Consider the following 18169-nt stretch of genomic DNA (forward strand, 5'->3'; position numbering starts at 1 on the left):
AATGCATCCACTATTTCTAGGGCCACTTCCTTCTGTACTCTTAGATGCAGACTGTCAGGGTCCGGGGATTTATCGGCCTTCAATTCCATCAATTTCCCTAACACAATTTCCCGCCTAATAAGGATATCCTTCAGTTCCTCCTTCTCACTAGACCCTTGGTCCCCTAGTACTTCCGGAAGGTTATTTGTGTCTTCCTTCGTGAAGACAGAACCAAAGTATTTGTTCAATTGGTCTTCCATTTCTTTGTTCCCAATTATAAATTCACCTGAATCCAACTGCAAGGGACCTATGTTTGTCTTCACTAATCTTTTTCTCTTCACATATCTATAGAAGCTTTTGCAGTCAGTTTTTATGTTCCCGGCAAGCTTCTTCTCGTACTCTATCTTCCCCCTCTTAATTAAACCCTTTATCCTCCTCTGCTGAATTCTATATTTCTCCCAGTCCTCAGGTCTGCTGCTTTTTCTGGCCAGTTTATATGCCTCTTTCTTGGATTTAACACTATCCTTAATTTCCCTTGTTAGCCACGGTTGAACCACCTTCCCTGTTTTATTTTTACTCCAGGCAGGGATGTACAATTGCTGAAGTTCATCCATGTGATCTTTAAATGTTTGCCATTGCCTATCCACCGTCAACCCTTTAAGTATCATTTGCCAGTCTATTCTACCAATTCACACCTCAAACCATTGAAGTTACCTTTCCTTAAGTTCAGGACCCTAGTTTCTGAATTAACTGTGTCACTCGCCATCCTAATAAAGAATTCTACCATATTATGGTTGCTCTTCCCCAAGGAGTCTTGCACAACAAAATTGCTAATTAGTCCTTTCTCATTACACATCACTTTGGCTGCTACTGCCCTTCCCTGATGAGTCATCCCCCTCAACAGTAACCAAAGCGCTGTATCTGTTTTGTAGGGGGATGACCACCGGGGACCCCTGCACTACCTTCCTTGCACTGCTTTTATTGTTGGTCATCCATTCCCTATCTGACTCTGTACCCTTTCCCTGCGGTAAGACCAACTCACTAAATGTGCTATTCATGTCATTCTCAGCATCGTGGATGCTCCCGAGTTCATCCACCCGCAGCTCCAGTGCCGCAATGGGGTCCGTCAGGAGCTGCAGGTGGATGCACTTCCCACACACTAGTCGTCAGGGACACCAGAAGTGTCCCTGACTTCCCACATAGTACAGGAGGAGCATAACACGTGTCCGAGCTGTCCTGCCATGACTTAACCCTTAGATAAACTTAAATTGGCAAAAACAATACTAAAGGTTACTTACTGATATAGAAAAGAAAAAGAAAAACTACTTACCAATCACCAGCCAATCACTTACTCCCTTGGCTGTAACGTCACCTTTCGATTTCTTTCTCCTTTTTTGCCTCCCCCGCTACAGCTGCACCGGCTGGGCCTCACCAATGCTGCTGCTCCGCCTCCGACGACGCTGCTGCTGCTCCCTGCAACTGCTGGGCCTCTTGTAGGCCTCACCAACGTCCCGTTCCGCCTCCAACGATGCTGCCACTGCTCCCTGCAACTGCTGGGCCTCCTGTAGGCCTCACCAACGTCCCGCTCCGCCTCCAACGATGCTGCCACTGCTCCCTGCAACTGCTGGGCCTCTTGTAGGCCTCACCAACGTCCCGTTCCGCCTCCGACGATGCTGCCACTGCTCCCTGCAACTGCTGGGCCTCTTGACTAACCTATACACTAGTTAGCCTAACATCGGTAGTTGTACATATATGTGATATAGCCCACATACCCTAATATACCACATACTACCTCTATGTATAATCACCATTAATAGAATTACCCCATCCTTATTACATATACTATGCTTAATACTCATTAACCTATAATCCCCTATATATAACATACTATGATTAGTCCCCATTTCTCTAAGGCCAGCTATTTCATAACATAATATGATTAGCCCCCATAGTTCATTATTAAAGAAGCAGTAGCAGGACATTTGGAAAAACATAATTCAGTCAGGCAGAGTCAGCATGGATTTATGAAAGGGAAGTCATATTTGACAAATTTGCTAGAATTCTTTGAGGATGTAATAAACAGGGTGGATAAAGGGGAACCAGTGAATGTGGTGTATTTAGACTTGCAGAAGACATTTAACAAGGTGCCACATAAAAGGTTCCCCCTCATTTCTGGAATCAGCCTAGTGAATCGTCTCTGTACCCCTTCCAAAGCTAGTATATCCTTCCTTAAGTAAGGTGACCAAAACTGCATGCAGTACTCCAGGTGCGGCCTTACCAATACCTTATACAGTTGCAGCAAGACCTCCCTGCTTTTGTACTCCATCCCTTTCGCAATGAAGGCCAATATTCCATTTGCCTTCCTGATTACCTGCTGCACCTGCAAACTAACCTTTTGGGATTCATGCACAAGGACCCCCAGGTCCCTTTGCACCACAGCATGTTGTAATTTCTCCCCATTCAAATAATATTCCCTTTTACTGTTTTTTTTCCCAAGGTGGATGACCTCACACTTTCCGACATTGTATTCCATCTGCCAAACCTTAGCCCATTCGCTTAACCTATCCAAATCTCCTTGCAGTCCTCTACACAACCCACATTCCCACTAATCTTAGTTCATCTGCAAATTTTGTTGCACTACACTCTGTCCCCTCTTCTAGGTCATCTATGTATATTGTAAACAGTTGTGGTCCCAGCACTGATCCCTGTGGCACACCACTAACCACCGATTTCCAACCAGAAAAGGACCCATTTATCCCGACTTTCTGCTTTCTGTTCGCCAGCCAATTCTCTATCCATGCTAATACATTTCCTCTGACTCCGCATACCTTTATCTTCTGTAGTAACCTTTTGTGTGGCACTTTATCGAATGCCTTTTGGAAATCTAAATACACCACATCCATCGGTACACCTCTATCCACCATGCTCATTATATCCTCAAAGAATTCCAGTAAGTTAGTTAAACATGATTTCCCTTTCATGAATCCATGCTGCGTCTGCTTGATTGCACTATTCCTATCCAGATGTCCCGCTATTTCTTTCTTAATGATAGTTTCAAGCATTTTCCCCACTACAGATGTTAAACTAACCGGCCTATAGTTACCTGCCTTTTGCCTGCCCCCTTTTTTAAATAGAGGCGTTACATTAGCTGCTCTACAATCCGCTGGTACCTCCCCAGAGTCCAGAGAATTTTGGTAGATTATAACGAATGCATCTGCTATAACTTCAGCCATCTCTTTTAATACCCTGGGATGTATTTCATCAGGACCAGGGGACTTGTCTACCTTCAGTCCCATTAGCCTGTCCAGCATTACTCCCCTAGTGATAGTGATTGTCTCAAGATCGTCCCTTCCCACATTCCTGTGGCCTGCAAATTTTGGCATTATTTTTGTTGCTTCCACTGTGAAGACGGAAGCAAAATAATTGTTTAAGGTCTCAGCCATTTCCACATTTCCCATTATTAAATCTTCTAAGGGACCAACATTTACTTTAGTCACTCTCTTCCGTTTTATATATCGGTAAAAGCTTTTACTGTCTGTTTTTATGTTTTGCGCCAGTTTACTTTCGTAATCTATCTTTCCTTTCTTTATTGCTTTCTTAGTCATTCTTTGCTGTCATTTAAAATTTTCCCAATCTTCTAGTTTCCCACTAACCTTGGCCACCTTATACGCATTGGTTTTTAATTTGATACTCTCCTTTATTTCCTTGGTTATGATGATAGATTGAGTAGACTGGGTCTTTACTCGTTGGAGTTCAGAAGGATGAGGGGTGATCTTATAGAAACATTTAAAATAATGAAAGGGATAGAAAAGATCGAGGCAGAGAGGTTGTTTCCACTAGTCGGGGAGACTAGAACTAGGGGGCACAGCCTCAAAATACGGGGGAGCCAATTTAAAACCGAGTTGAGAAGGAATTTCTTCTCCCAGAGGGTTGTGAATCTGTGGAATTCTCTGCCCAGGGAAGCAGTTGAGGCTAGCTCATTGAATGTATTCAAATCACAGATAGATAGATTTTTAACCAATAAGGGAATTAAGGGTTATGAAAAGCGGACGGGTAAGTGGAGCTGAGTCCACGGCCAGATCAGCCATGATCTTGTTGAGTGGCGGAGCAGGCTCGAGGGGCTAGATGGCCTACTCCTGTTCCAAATTCTTATGTTCTTATGTTCTTATGTTCTTAAAGTGAGTCCTTTGGTGGCTGAACAGTCCAATACGAGAGCACAGTCCCTGTCACAGGTGGCACAGACATTCGTTCGGGGAAGGGGAGGGTGGGACTGATTTGTCGCATTCTCCTACCGTTGCCTGCACCTGACCTCTTCACGCTCGCGCCGTTGAGCTTCGAAGAGCTTAACGCCCTCCCGGATGCATTTTCTCCACCTCGGGCAGTCTTTGGCCGGGGACTCCCAGGTGTCAGTGGTAATGTCGCAGTTTACCAGGGAGGCTATTGGAATTAACCATGAGGGTCCTGACATTCCAGGTCCCGAACTTCATATTAGCGAAGTAGAAGATGCCTGTGCGTGAGTTCTTTTAATGCGGGCTGGCCGCTGCACACCGGCAACCACATGGGCTTAGCTGAGCAAGGTCTTGGTCCAGTGGCAACTGGAGACCAGGCACTGCTGTATAAGCATAATTGCCTACGGCGAGGTGTTGGCCGCAAGCTCGGCACTGGCTGCAAGCTCGACACCAAAAGCGCCATTGATGGTCGATGGCCCGAGGCTTGGTTGGGGGGCAGGCATTGGGAAGGTCAGCTGTCCGCTGGGGTTCCGAGGAATGTTTGGGAAGTTTCTTCCAAAGTTAAGAATGTCCCCAAAGGCTTCCAAGTTGTTTTAAAAATTTAAGAGTTTAAAAGTATTTCTGAATTATTTTTTTAATTTAATAAATGAATAAAATTGATAAAATTGATTTTAAAAAGTCTAAAATGTAAATCAAGTTGTTTAAAAAGTTAGAAAAAAAGAAACAGAAAGTTCTTCAAATTGATTAAAAATTTTAAAGTTTTCCAAAATTGTTTAAGAAGTTTAAAAGTTGATTAAAAGTTTTTTTTTAAATTGAGTCCCTTCGGCCGGTTCAATGCCGGCCCCGGAGTCCCTTCGGCCGGTTCAATGCCGGCCCCGGAGCCCCTTCGGCCGGTTCAGCGCCGGCCCCGGAGTCCCTTCGGCCCACACCTGCTCTCGCCCCTGCTCCTGGGCTGGGTCTGTCCTCCGCTCCCGGGCTGGGTCTGTCCTCTGCTCCCGAGCAGGGTCTGTCCTCCGCTCCCAAGCAGGGTCTGTCCTCCGCTCCCGGGCGGGGTCTGTCCTCCGCTCCCGAGCGGGGTCTGTCCTCCGCTCCCGGGCTGGGTCTCTCCTCCGCTCCCGAGCGGGGTCTGTCCTCCGCTCCCGAGCGGGGTCTGTCCTCCTCGATTGAAGCGGGCGGGTGCGGGGTCCCTTCAGCCCAGGATAGAAGCGGGCCAGTGCGGGGTCCTTTCAGATAAGGGAATAAGGGGTTATGGTGAGCAGGCAGGGAATTGGACCTGAGTCCATGATCAGATCAGCCATGATCGTTTTAAATGGCAGAGCAGGCTCGAGGGGTCATATGGCCTACTCCTGCTCCTATTTCTTATGTTCTAACTCACAATCCCTCTTAGTTTTGTGTGGCCAGCAAACTTGGAAATATTTGTCACCCTCCAATCTGCAGGAATTACCATAATCTATAGAATTTTGGAAGATGACAATCTATTCCATGGCTACCTCTTTTAGTACTCTGGGATGCAGATTATCAGGCCCTGGGGATTTATTGGCTTTCAGTCTCATTAGTTTCTCCAGCACTATTTTCTTACTAATAATCATTTCCTTTCATTCCTCTAGCTCACTCGACCCTTGGTTCCCTAGCATTTCTATGATATTATTTGTGTCCTCTTCCGTGAAGACAGAACCAAAGTATTTATTTAATTGTTCTGCCATTTCCTTGTTCCATTATAAACTCTCCCATTTCTGACTGTAAAGGACCTACATTTGTCTTCACTAATTTCTTTCTTTTTATATACTTGTAGAAATGTTTGCAGTCGGTTTTTATGTTCCTTGCAAGTATACTGCCAAACTAAGTGCTCTACACGGAGCTCCTTCACGGCAAACGAGCCAAAGGTGGGCAGCGGAAACATTACAAGGACACCCTCAAAGCCTCCTTGATAAAGTGCAACATCACCACTGACACTTGGGAGACCCTGGCCAAAGACCGCCCTAAGTGGAGAAAGTGAATCCTGGAGGACATTGAGCACTTCGAGTCTCAATGTTGAGAGCGTGCAGAGGTCAAGCGCAGGCAGCGGGAGGAGCGTGCGGCAAACCAGATTCATCCACCCCTTCCCTCAACAACTGTTTGTCCCACCTGTGACAGAGTCTGAGGCTCTCGTATTGGACTGTTCAGCCACCAAAGAACTCACTTCAGGAATGGAAGCAAGTCTTCCTCGGAGGGGGACAGAGGGCAATAAAAGGGAGACAGGGGCAAAAGATAGAAAGGAGAATAGCAAAGGTGGAGGGCAGAGAAACCCAAGGCAAAAAACAAAAAGGGCCACATTACAGCAAAATTCTAAAGGAGCAAAGTGTGTTAAAAAGACAAACCTGAAGGCTCTGTGCCTCAATGCGAGGAGCATTCGGAATAAGGTGGACGAATTAACTGCGCAGATAGCAGTTAATGGATATGATGTAATTGGCATCACGGAGACATGGCTCCAGGGTGACCAAGGCTGGGAACTCAACATCCAGGGGTATTCAACAATTAGGAAGGATAGACAGAAAGGAAAAGGAGGCGGGGAAGTGTTGCTGGTTAAAGAGGAAATTAACGCAATAGTAAGGAAGGATGATGTGGAATCGGTATGGGTAGAGCTACGGAATACCAAAGGGCAGAAAACACTGGTGGGAGTTGTGTACAGGCCAGCAAACAGTAGTAGTGAGGTTGGAGATAGCATCAAACAAGAAATAAGGGATGTGTGCAATAAATGTACAGCAGTTCTCATGGTGACTTTAATTTACATATAGATTGGGCTAACCAATGCGGTGGAGGAGGATTTCCTGGAGTGTATTAGGGATGGTTTTCTTGACCAATATGTCGAGGAACCAACTAGGGAGCTGGCCATCCTAGACTGGGCGATGTGTAATGAGAAGGGACTAATTAGCAATCTTGTTGTGCGAGGCCCCTTGGGGAAGAGTGACCATAATATGGTAGAATTCTTTATTAAGATGGAGAGTGACAGTTAATTCAGAAACTAGGGTCTTGAACTTAAGGAAAGGTAACTTCGACAGCATGAGGCATGAATTGGCTAGAATAGACTGGCAAATGATACTTAAAGGGTTGACGGTGGATAAGCAATGGCAAACATTTAAAGATCACATGGATGAACTTCAGCAATTGTACATCCCTGTCTGGAGTAAAAATAAAACGGGGAAGATGGCTCAACCATGGCTAACAAGGGAAATTAAGGATAGTGTTAAAGCCAAGGAAGAGGCATATAATTTGGCTAGAAAAAGCAACAAACCTGAGGACTGGGAGAAATTTAGAATTCAACAGAGGAAGACTAAGGGTTTAATTAAGAGGGGGAAAATAGAGTATGAAAGGAAGTTTGCAGGGAACATAAAAACTGACTACAAAAGCTTCTATAAATATGTGAAGAGAAAAAGATTAGTGAAGACAAACATATGTCCTTTGCAGTCGGATTCAGGTTAATTTATAATGGGGAACAAAGAAATGGCAGATCAATTGAACAAATTCATGAAGGAAGACATAAATAACTTTCCGAATGTACTAGGGGACAGTAGGTCTAGTGAGAAGGAGGAACTGAAGGATATCCTTATCAGGCGGGAAATTGTGTTAGGGAAAATGATGGGATTGAAGGCCGATAAATCCCCGGGGCCTGATAGTCTACACACCAGAGTACTTAAGGAAGTGACCCTAGAAATAGTGATGCATTGGTGATCATTTTCCAACAATCTATTGTTTCTGGATCTATTCCTATGGACTGGAGGGTAGCTAATGTAACACCACTTTTTAAAAAAGGAGGGAGAGAGAAAACGGGTAATTATAGACCAGTTAGCCTGACATCAGTAGTGGGGAAAATGTTGGAATCAATCATTAAGGATGAAATAGCAACGCATTTGGAAAGCAGTGACAGGATTGGACCAAGTCAGAATGGATTATGAAGGGGAAATCATGCTTGACGAATCTTCTGGAATTTTTTGAGGATGTAACTAGCAGAGTGGACAAGGGAGAACCAGTGGATGTGATGTATTTGGACTTTCAAAAGGCTTTTGACAAGGTCCCACACAAGAGATTGGTGTGCAAAATTAAAGCGCATGGAATTGGGGGTAATGTACTGACGTGGATAGAGAACTGCTTGGCAGACAGGAAGCAGAGAGTCGGGATAAACGGGTCCTTTTCAGAATGACAGGCAGTGACTAGTGGAGTGCCGCAGGGCTCAGTGCTGGGACCTCAGCTCTTTGCAATATACATTAACGATTTAGATGAAGGAATTGAGTGTAATATCTCCAAGTTTGCGGATGACACTAAACTAGGTGGTGGTGTGAGCTGTGAGGAGGACTTAAGAGGCTGCAGGGCGACTTGGACAGGTTAGTGGGCAAATGCATGGCAGACGCAGTATAATGCAGATAAATGTGAGGTTATCCACTTTGGGGGCTGTTGTAGGAGGTAGGCACCTTTAGAATATACCAGAATACTAGGCATTAGGCACCTGCTAGATATATCTAAACGCATATAAGTTTAAAGTGGCCACACATAAAATGGCTGCCCAAGCATGATGGGAAATCAGGTAGTCAAGCTGTGAACTGTTGAATGTTCAATGACCGAGCAATAACCCTGTGAGGCCCACTATAGGAATGCCTTGGATGCAGGATAAGAATAATGAGGAGAGAATCCATCTCCCGTATTCAAGGCCATAAACCAATTAATTCCCCAGGAAGAAAGAGATAAGAGAACCCATCTCCTGTAAACAAGGTTATAAACCAATTATTTCTCCAAGAAGAAAGAACTAGTGAGAGAACCTATATCAATCAGCCCAAGCTGACAAGAGACGAACACATGGTTCCTGAGACATAAGGGGAATTCTATTGGGTTAAAAGAACCTATATGTAATCTATAATCGTTGTGATTGGCTTGTGGCCAGCCGTGATGGGCTGTGTAACTGTAGTAAAATGTTTGTAACTGTTGTGAAACATATAAAAGTGAATGTAACCCTTTGTTCTGTGGAGAGAAGCCTGGACTCAGTCTTGTGATTTCCTCCCCGCTAAGCGTAATAAAGGCCGCATCAGCATTGGAACCAACTCTGAGTGTTGAGTGATTCTTCTGAGAAAACACTAACGCTAACAGGGGCAAAAACACGAAGGCAGAATATTATCTGAATGGCGGCAGATTAGGAAAAGGGGAGGTGCAACGAGACCTGGGTGTAATGGTTCATCAGTCATTGAAAGTTGGCATGCAGGTACAGCAGGCGGTGAAGAAGGCAAATGGCATGTTGGTTTTCATAGCTAGGGGATTTGAGTATAGGAGCAGGGCGGTCTTACTGCAGTTGTACAGGACCTTGGTGAGGCCTCACCTGGAATATTGTGTTCAGTTTTGGTCTCCTAATCTGAGGAAGGACGTTCTTGCTATTGAGGGAGTGCAGCGAAGTTTCACCAGACTGATTCCAGGGATGGCTGGACTGACATATGAGGAGAGACTGGATCAACTGGGCCTTTATACACTGGAGTTTAGAAGGATGAGAGGGGATCTCATAGAAACGTCCTGCGTTCACAGATGTAATACATGTTCTCAGTTAAGCAATGTACCCAGGGAGGCGCCGTTAAGTTTATGGTCTTGGCCCTCCAAACCATGGTCTAAGGTACACGTCAACTATGCAGGCCCGTTCTTGGGTAAAATGTTCCTTGTGGTTGTAGACGCGTACTCCAAGTGGATTGAATGTGAGATAATGTCGGCTAGCACATCCACTGCCACTACTGAAAGCCTGCGGGCCATGTTTGCCACACACGGCCTACCCGATGTCCTGGCACACACGGCCTACCCGATGTCCTGGTGAGCGACAATGGGCCATGTTTTAGCAGTGCTGAGTTCAAAGAATTTATGACCCGTAACGGGATCAAACATGTCACATCTGCCCCATTTAAACCAGCGTCCAATGGTCAGGCAGAGAGAGCAGTGCAAACCATTAAAGCTTGAAGAGGGTAACTGAAGGCTCACTGCAGACTCGCCTATCCCAAGTCCTGCTTAGCTACCGAACGAGACCCCACTCACTCACTGGGATCCCACCTGCTGAACTACTCGTGAAAAGAGCACTTAAGACGAGGCTCTCGTTAGTTCACGCTGATCTACATGAACAGGTAGAGAGCAGGAGGCTTCAATAAAGCGCAAATGTGTCACGTGAGATTGAAATCAATGATCCTGTATTTTTATTAAATTATGGACAAGGTCCCAAGTGGCTTCCCGGCACTGTCATGGCCAAAGAGGGGAGCAGCGTGTTTCGGGTCAAACTTTCAAATGGACTCATTTACCGGAAACACTTGGACCAAATCAAACTCAGATTCACAGACTATCCTGAGCAACCGACCTTGGACCCTACCGTTTTTGATCTCCCAACATATACAACAGTGGCAACCGGCATCACGGTTGACCATGAAGCAGAACCCATCATCCATAGCAGCCCAGCAGGGCCCAACACACCAGTCAGCCCAACAAGGCCAGCTGCACAGCAGCCCAGTGAGGGCCGAACAAATGATTCAACAACACCAGCTTGCACGCCGAGATAATCAACCAGGGCAAGAAGGGCCCCAGATTGACTCACATTGTAAATAGTTACACTATTGACTTTGGGGGGGAGGGGGGAGCGTTGTTATATATGTAAACTTGTATTTACGCTGTACAGCTCATACCATGGAGTCCCAAGGGATCCCATAATCCCTTGGGAGCACAGGTATTTAAGGAGGCTTCACAGGTTGGAGAAGCACTCTGGAGACCTGCAATAAAAGACTACGGTCACACTTTACTTTGAGCTCACAATGTTCAGTCTGACTCTTTCTCCATACACTACAGACATCTTATCATTATGTTGTACTACAGCCCTATTCGTCTTATCACTATTTTTTTTTTACCTAGACCCTATTTGTTCGTGCACTCTTTTGTTTGTATGCTCACAATCACTTTCCTGCATTGCTTCCTTTTCTTTTCTCTTTAGCATTCTAGATTTCTCTCCTCTGCGACTGTCTTTCCCACCCCCCCCCCCCCCCATTTAGTTTAAAGCCCTGTCTACCTCCATAGTTATTCGATTCGCTAGAACTCTGGTCTCAGCATAGTTCAAGTGTAGTCCGTCCCCAAGGAACAGCTCTCTCTTTCCCGAGTATTGGTGCCAGTGCCCCACGAATCGAAACCCACTTCTCCCATACCAACCTCTGAGCCATGCATTCATCTCCCTGATTCTATTGACCCTGTGCCAATTTGTTCGTGGCTCAGGTAATAATGCAGAGATTATTACCTTTGTGGTTCTGCTTTTCAATTTAGTCCCTAACTGCTCAACCTCTCTGAGCAGAATCTCTTTCTTAGTCCTAACTATGCCATTGATACCTACATGTACCATGACAAATGAATCCTCCCCCTCCCACTCCAAGTTCTTCTCCAGCCCAGAGGAAATGTCCTTTACCCTGGCACCGGATAGGCAACACAGCCTTTGGGACCCACACTCTCAGCTGCAGAGAACCCTATCTATCCCCCTAACTATACTGTCCCATACTAAAACCACCTGCCTCTTTACTCCCCCCTCATTTGAATGGCTTTCTGCACCACAGTGCCTTGGTCAGTCTGCTCTTCCACCCCACAGTCTGCACACTTGTCCTTAAGGATTGCAAGAACCTCAAATATATTGGACATGTGCAGGGACTGAGACTCCTGCAATACTACCTCCTGCAATATTACCTGCCTCACACCCTCCTGTCCCTGGCCATGTGTCAATTCTAAAGTATTTAATCTAGAGGGTGTGGCTGCCTCCTGGAGCAAAAGGTCCAGGTAACTTTCTCCCTCCCTGATGTCTCGCAATGTCTGCAGCTCGGACTGCAGCTCCTCAACTCGAAGCCAAAGTTCGTCGAGTCGCAGACACTTACCGCAGATGTAGTCGCCCTGGACCAAAACGTCCAGAAGCTCCCACATATTGCAGCAGCAACACATCTCCTGTTTTCCCATTGTATTATTTAATTAAGTAATTTAGTGTTAATCAAAGTATTTAACCTATATAGTTTATTAAATTAGTTAAAGGTTGTTTTTAGAATTTAGTTATATGCTATATGTTAAGTTAAAAGAAAAACTTAGCCCACAATCACTACCAATCACTTACCTGCCTTACCAGTGATGTCACACAGCAGAGTTCTTCTCACCCGGAGCCGTGAGATATCCTGGGAGAGGCAAAAAACCAGAAAAACCCAGGCCAATTGGGGAAAAAATCTGGGACAATTCCTTTCCCACCCAACCAGGTGATGGAAACTAGTCCAGGAGATTACAGTGTGGCTGTATTAGATTCCTTGAAGTTGCAAGTCTGCTGTGGCTTTTACCTCACTCTCGGTCCTCAGTCTGCTCCCACTCAGGTACGCTGCCGCTCAAACTCTCAGGTTTCCCACTCTGAGCTGCTGCACTCCGTTTAATCCCTGTTTAATTGCTGTTTAATCCCACAGAGTGTTGGAGCACCAATGCTTGAACTCCTAATTTTAAAACAAACCCACATATCTTTGAATTTAAGACTATTTATATTTGCACTTACGGCATAAATTCCGTGGTTCATCCAGTGAATCATCACTCATTTCAAGTGAATCTGCGCTCATTTCACCTGCCACCATTAAAGAAAGGAGAAGGTCTTAGTACACAAATTATACATCAATGAAAATGCTGAATACAATGAGCTGACTGACCATTAACAGTATATGTGACTCATAATGTGGACAGATAGAACCCAGATCTGTGACTTGCTCTCTATTCTACAACTTTCCTGCCTGGAACTATTAGAGATGAGTATACTGAACATCTTTTGGTTTTTCCATCTCTAACATTAACCAAGTGGTCACCTGGCCTTCATTGACTCTGGTGGACTAACTGAGCTGTGAAGTTCACCATATCCTGAATTGTGTTCAAGAACCAGTGCCTTGCTGTTCAGTCCCACAGAGTGTTGGATCACCAGTGCTCGAATGCCTTCCAAGGTCTTTTTCTGAAACATACCTAAATGTCTTTCAATTTAAGACTATCTATGATTGTACTTACGGTATACAAACTCTGGCATTATTCGTTCACCTGCATTCATTCTTAATGCTGCTATGAAAGAAAGCAGAAGTCCTCAGCGCTCATATTATACATCAAAGACAAGTTGAAAACATTTAGCTGACCATTAACAGTATATGTGTCTCATAACGTGGACAAATAGAGCCCAGATCTGTAACTCGTTCTTTATTCTACAACATTCCTACCTGGAATTATTAGAGATGAATATACTGAACATCTTTTGGTTTTTCCATCTCTAACATTAACCAAGTGGTCATCTGGCCTTCATTGACTCTGATGGACAAAGTGAGCTGTGAAGTTCACCATATCCTGAATTGTGTTCAAGAACCAGTGCCTTGCTGTTCAGTGCCTCAGAGTGTTGGATCACTAATGCTTTCAATTTAAGACCTGAGGAAAAGAGTGTTTGAAGACCAGGCCCTCAAAACCACCACCAAGCTTATGGTCTACAGGGCTGTAGTAATACCCACCCTCCTGCATGGACCAGGTAACATAGAAAATAGGTGTTGGAGTAGGCCGTTCGGCCCTTCGAGCCTGCACCACCATTCAATATGATCATGGCTGATCATGCAACTTCAGAACCCCACTCCTGCTTTCTCTCCATACCCCTTGATCCCTTTAGCCGAAAGGGCCACATCTAACGCCCTTTTGAAAAATCTAACGAACTGGCCTCAACAACTTTCTGTCGAGAGGTCGGGAGTTCGGAGGCCCTGAGGTCGGTGAGTCGGAGGCCCTGAGATCGGTGAGTCGGGAGGCCCTGAAGTCGGTGAGTTGGGAGTTGGGACGACGGGAGTTCGGAGGCCAGGAGGTCAGTGAGGTGAGTTGGTAAGTAGCTCTCTTTTCTTTATTTCTTTTTAAGTAGGTCGGGAGTTTGAAGGCCGGCAGGTTGGGAACTCGGAGGTCGGGAGGCCACAGAGTTCGGTGAGGTGAGTTGGTGAGTAGCTCTCTTTTCTCTATTTCTTTTAGGTTGGGAGTTCGGAGGCCGAGACATCGGGAGGCCACAGAGGTCGGTGAGGTGAGTTGGTGAGTAGCTCTCTTTTCTCTATTTCTTTTTAAGTAGATTTTAAACTAGATAAGGCTAACTAGATGGATGGCAGTGCAGCTCAGTCCTGTGGAGTGCACATCCTGCGGCATGTGGGAAGTCCTGGACACTTTCCGCAGCCGAGACAACTGTAGTATATGCAAGCACTCTAATAACAACTCCACAAGGTAAAGGTATAGTTCTTGAACTGTAGTGACCTTAGTCCTTTATTGCAGCTCCTAGAATGAGGACACCAAGAGGTTAGCTCCCTTTTATACATGGTTACCTGCAGTGTACAGGTGACCCTTAGGTCTCCAGCAGCAGCACCCTCTGGTGGTACAGGTATGCTGTATATAGGGTGAAGGTACATTCAGTGGTCTAGTGTTACAGTACATATATTAACATGCATACATAACAACACTCCCTGCTAAGCCTTTCCCAAGTCCTTATTGCCATGACATGGAGAGGTGGTCAGTAGTGGACGGTGGGGAGTTGTGGTGAGAGTTGTGTGGGTGCCGGCTGTGATCCATGTATTCGTGGCTGCACACATCCATTTTCCCCTCCAATACATAGACCACGTGGGTATGTCACTGTTGGAGGGTTCCGCAGTGGTGGAGCAAGTACATGTTGTTATGGGTAAGGTACATACATTGTTGAATGGGTGGGTGGTGGCATTTAGTGGTGGGCAGGGCCACAGGATGGTGTGGCCTCCTTGTCCTCCATTGGTGGGAGAAATCTGGTCATCCCAGGTTCACCAGGAAAGCTGGAGGGTACTGGCCTCTTGCTTCCGGTGCTGGTTCTGGTGGCCAGGGGGCGTAGGACCGATCTGGGGCAGGTTGCCAGTGGTGGTGGCTGTGCTGTCCATTGACAGCTGTCCCTGCAGTGGGTATGCTCCCACTGGGTGTGTGTGAACCTTTCCTGGGGCATCACATTGGTCCCAGAAGCGCAGGCTACATGATCAGGTAGCCCACTGGACCTGGGTGTTTCCCACGTGGGGGTTACCTTTGGCATTGTCAGTATACATGTAGAACCCAGTATCATTTCTTATTCTATCATTAGCATACATGATACATTGGCTCCGACCACAACTAGCTGACTCGAAATTGTTATATCTCTTTACACTTTCACATTTGTCACACAATGCTTTCTTGTGTCTATCTGAATCTCTGTACAAGGTTACATTTGGATACCTGCCTTTGTTAGTTAACATTTGTCACGTTAGCATTACTGGCATCATTGTTCAGCAGTACAAACTTGTCACTTACATCACTTTTTGAAGTATTCATTACATTTCTCCCATTAGCATTGCCGGCATCACCATTCAACAGTACATTTATATACCTGCGAAGGTTCACCAGACTGAATCCTGGGATGGCAGGGCTGACATATGAAGAAAGACTGGATCGGCTAGGCTTATTTATATTCACTGGAATTCAGGGGCTCTCATAGAAACATATAAAATTCTGACAGAATTGGGCAGGTTAGATGCAGGAAGAATGTTCTCAATGTTGGGGAAGTCCAGAACGAGGGGACACAGTCTAAGGATAACGGGTAAGCCATTTAGGGCCAAGATGAGGAGAAACCTCTTCACTCAGAGAGTTGTGAACCTGTGGAATTCTCTACCACGGAAAGTTGTTGAGGCCAGTTCGTTAGATATATTCAAAAGGGAGTTAGATGTGGCCCTTACGACTAAAGGGATCACAGGGTATGGAGAGAAAGCAGGAAACTGAAGTTGCATGATCAGCCATGATCATATTGAATGGTGGTGCAGCCTCGAAGGGCCGAATGGCCTACTCCTGCACATATTTTCTATGTTTCTATGTTAAAAGAAATGTTGTAATTTCAAATCTGCCTTTAGTGATACAGGGGACTAGTTAGGAGGCAGAACAATCTTTGAAATAAGTATCGCTGCCATTGGTCCACCAGCAACTCTGCCTATTTGTTGGAAAGCAGAAAAAAGAAATGTCCGGCAGAAATTATGTTTCAAGGTGGCACCTTTAAATAGCACTGCTCCAGTTGATTCCCGACTGCAACTCGGCAGCTGAAGCTGTTGTCACTGCCAGGCGGTAAGTGAGGGTGTGTGGCCGAATTTCACTTCTGGGGCGGTGATGGGGCATTGCACATGGTGACGACGTCATCATAGCTATGCGCAGCCAAGCGGGGCCTCTCCTGGCAGGAGCAAGGCACCCTCCGCAAAATCCCCGCCAAATTCCGGGGGGGGGCGATTTTAGCGCCATGCCCGGGAGAAAACCATTTTGTGCCCTGATAGCGCCTCCCAGAAGCGCTAACGGCAGTCGCAATAGAAACGGAAATTTCGGCCCCCTTGTGTCCACCATCATATTACTGGTCACATGGAGTCTGGCGTGCCTTTTTCCCTGCAAGCCTAAATTTGTTTTAAGTCTCTCAAACTTACTTTTTACTACCTCTGGTTGTTTAGGTAGATATCTCTCTTGAAGAGTAGGCTTATTTTTTACGAAATAGCATGCCATCTCTTCGTCAGTTAAATTTTTGGCAACTCGTGGTTGTTCTGTGAAAGGAAACAACAGTTTTTGAACTGTTAAAGATCTACAATACAAACAAATAAATGACCCCAGGCAGGACTAGAACTTCACACTTTTAGGAGCAAGTTAGGTTGCTTACTCATTACATTTGCTGGTCAAAAAATACTTTGACAGTCAAAATATTCAATATATAAGCATGCAGTCCTTTGGCACGTCCACTGGCTGTTATTTCAAAGCTATTTACTATCTCTACATGGTGAATTATAGTCACATTTATGCTTGAATTTCTATTCTTTCCATTTGCATTATTTTCTATAAATATTGTAATGGTGTATGTATGTAGACTCGAGGAGAAATTTGCATAGTTTGCGACTCCTGCCTCGGTTACCGCCCCCAAATGGGGTGTGACTGAATATCGGCCCTGGACACTTAATGCATAGTGGTTAAATTTGCTGATAATGCCAACCCGTGAGGGGCAATGGAGTTGGAGGAAGCAGCACAACAATTTGGACATTTGGACAGATAAATGGCAGGTGAAATTTAATGCAGGCAAGTACAAAGCACTGCACGTAAGGTGGAAAAATAAGACACATACATCCTTCATGAATGGTGTTGAAATAGCTAATGATGAGAAGGAAGAGATCTAAGAATCTTAGTAGATTTGACACACAATATGTTCAAGTCAGTAGAATGTTAGACCACAGAGCCAGAGGAGTAAGATACAAGTCAGGTGATCAAACTGCACATCTCTTTGGTCGGACCGCACCTGGAGTACTGTGTCCAGTTCTGCTCACCGAGACACAAGGAAGATATTCAAGTACTGGAGGCTGATGTCGGGGATCTGAGATATGAGAAAAGACTGGAAAAATCTTCTTTTTTTGTCCTGGAAAGGAGGTGTCTAATGAAGTAATCTATTGAGGGATCTGAAATGTAGTCTGGAAAACGTAAATTCGCAATATTGCTTTAACTTAAATTGTAGGAGCCCTGAGGGTGAGATCTGGTCGTTCGGATTGAATCATCTCGCCGCTAAGTTGTGTAGCCTGTGTCGTTGCCGCGCAGTCGAGTCGGACGATAGGATTTTCAGGTGCTGCGATGGATCCAAGTTTGGGGCCGAGTAGGATGTCGATTGCCGGGGCCCGGAGGCCTTCGTCACTCTGACAGATTTGGACTTGCTTCATCGATCTTCTTCTCAGCAGTGTTGGACCATCACCGGCAATGATCCACAGGGGAAGCTTGTGCATCGCGCCGCCATGGGACACCTGGACCTCCACGCTGACAACAACTGGGATGGTGCCTTTTGTGTAGGTGAGCAGCTTTGCCTGGATTGGGGACATTTTGGGTCGTTAGGCGGGATTGTCCCAAAGTTTCTCAAAGGCCGTCTGATTCAT

The 18169-nt window shown here is 45.5% G+C and overlaps 1 protein-coding gene across 20 annotated transcripts in view; it reads right to left on the minus strand.

The window, feature by feature from the left end:
- Positions 1-18169, minus strand: part of LOC139264761 (uncharacterized) — a 460034-nt gene that overhangs the window by 151887 nt on the left and 289978 nt on the right. For 18 of the 20 annotated variants that reach the window (XM_070881860.1, XM_070881862.1, XM_070881861.1 and 15 more), the window contains 3 exons: positions 16694-16807; positions 13245-13295; positions 12751-12816 (listed from right to left, as the gene is read on the minus strand). In XM_070881860.1, coding sequence (XP_070737961.1) covers positions 12751-12816; positions 13245-13295; positions 16694-16807 — 231 coding nt within the window. The remainder of the gene's footprint in view (positions 1-12750; positions 12817-13244; positions 13296-16693; positions 16808-18169) is intronic. The other 2 variants (XM_070881849.1, XM_070881855.1) reach the window with 2 other exon arrangements.

This window comes from Pristiophorus japonicus, chromosome 5 (genome assembly GCF_044704955.1).
Source record: "Pristiophorus japonicus isolate sPriJap1 chromosome 5, sPriJap1.hap1, whole genome shotgun sequence".
NCBI classification, from domain to species: domain Eukaryota; kingdom Metazoa; phylum Chordata; class Chondrichthyes; family Pristiophoridae; genus Pristiophorus; species Pristiophorus japonicus.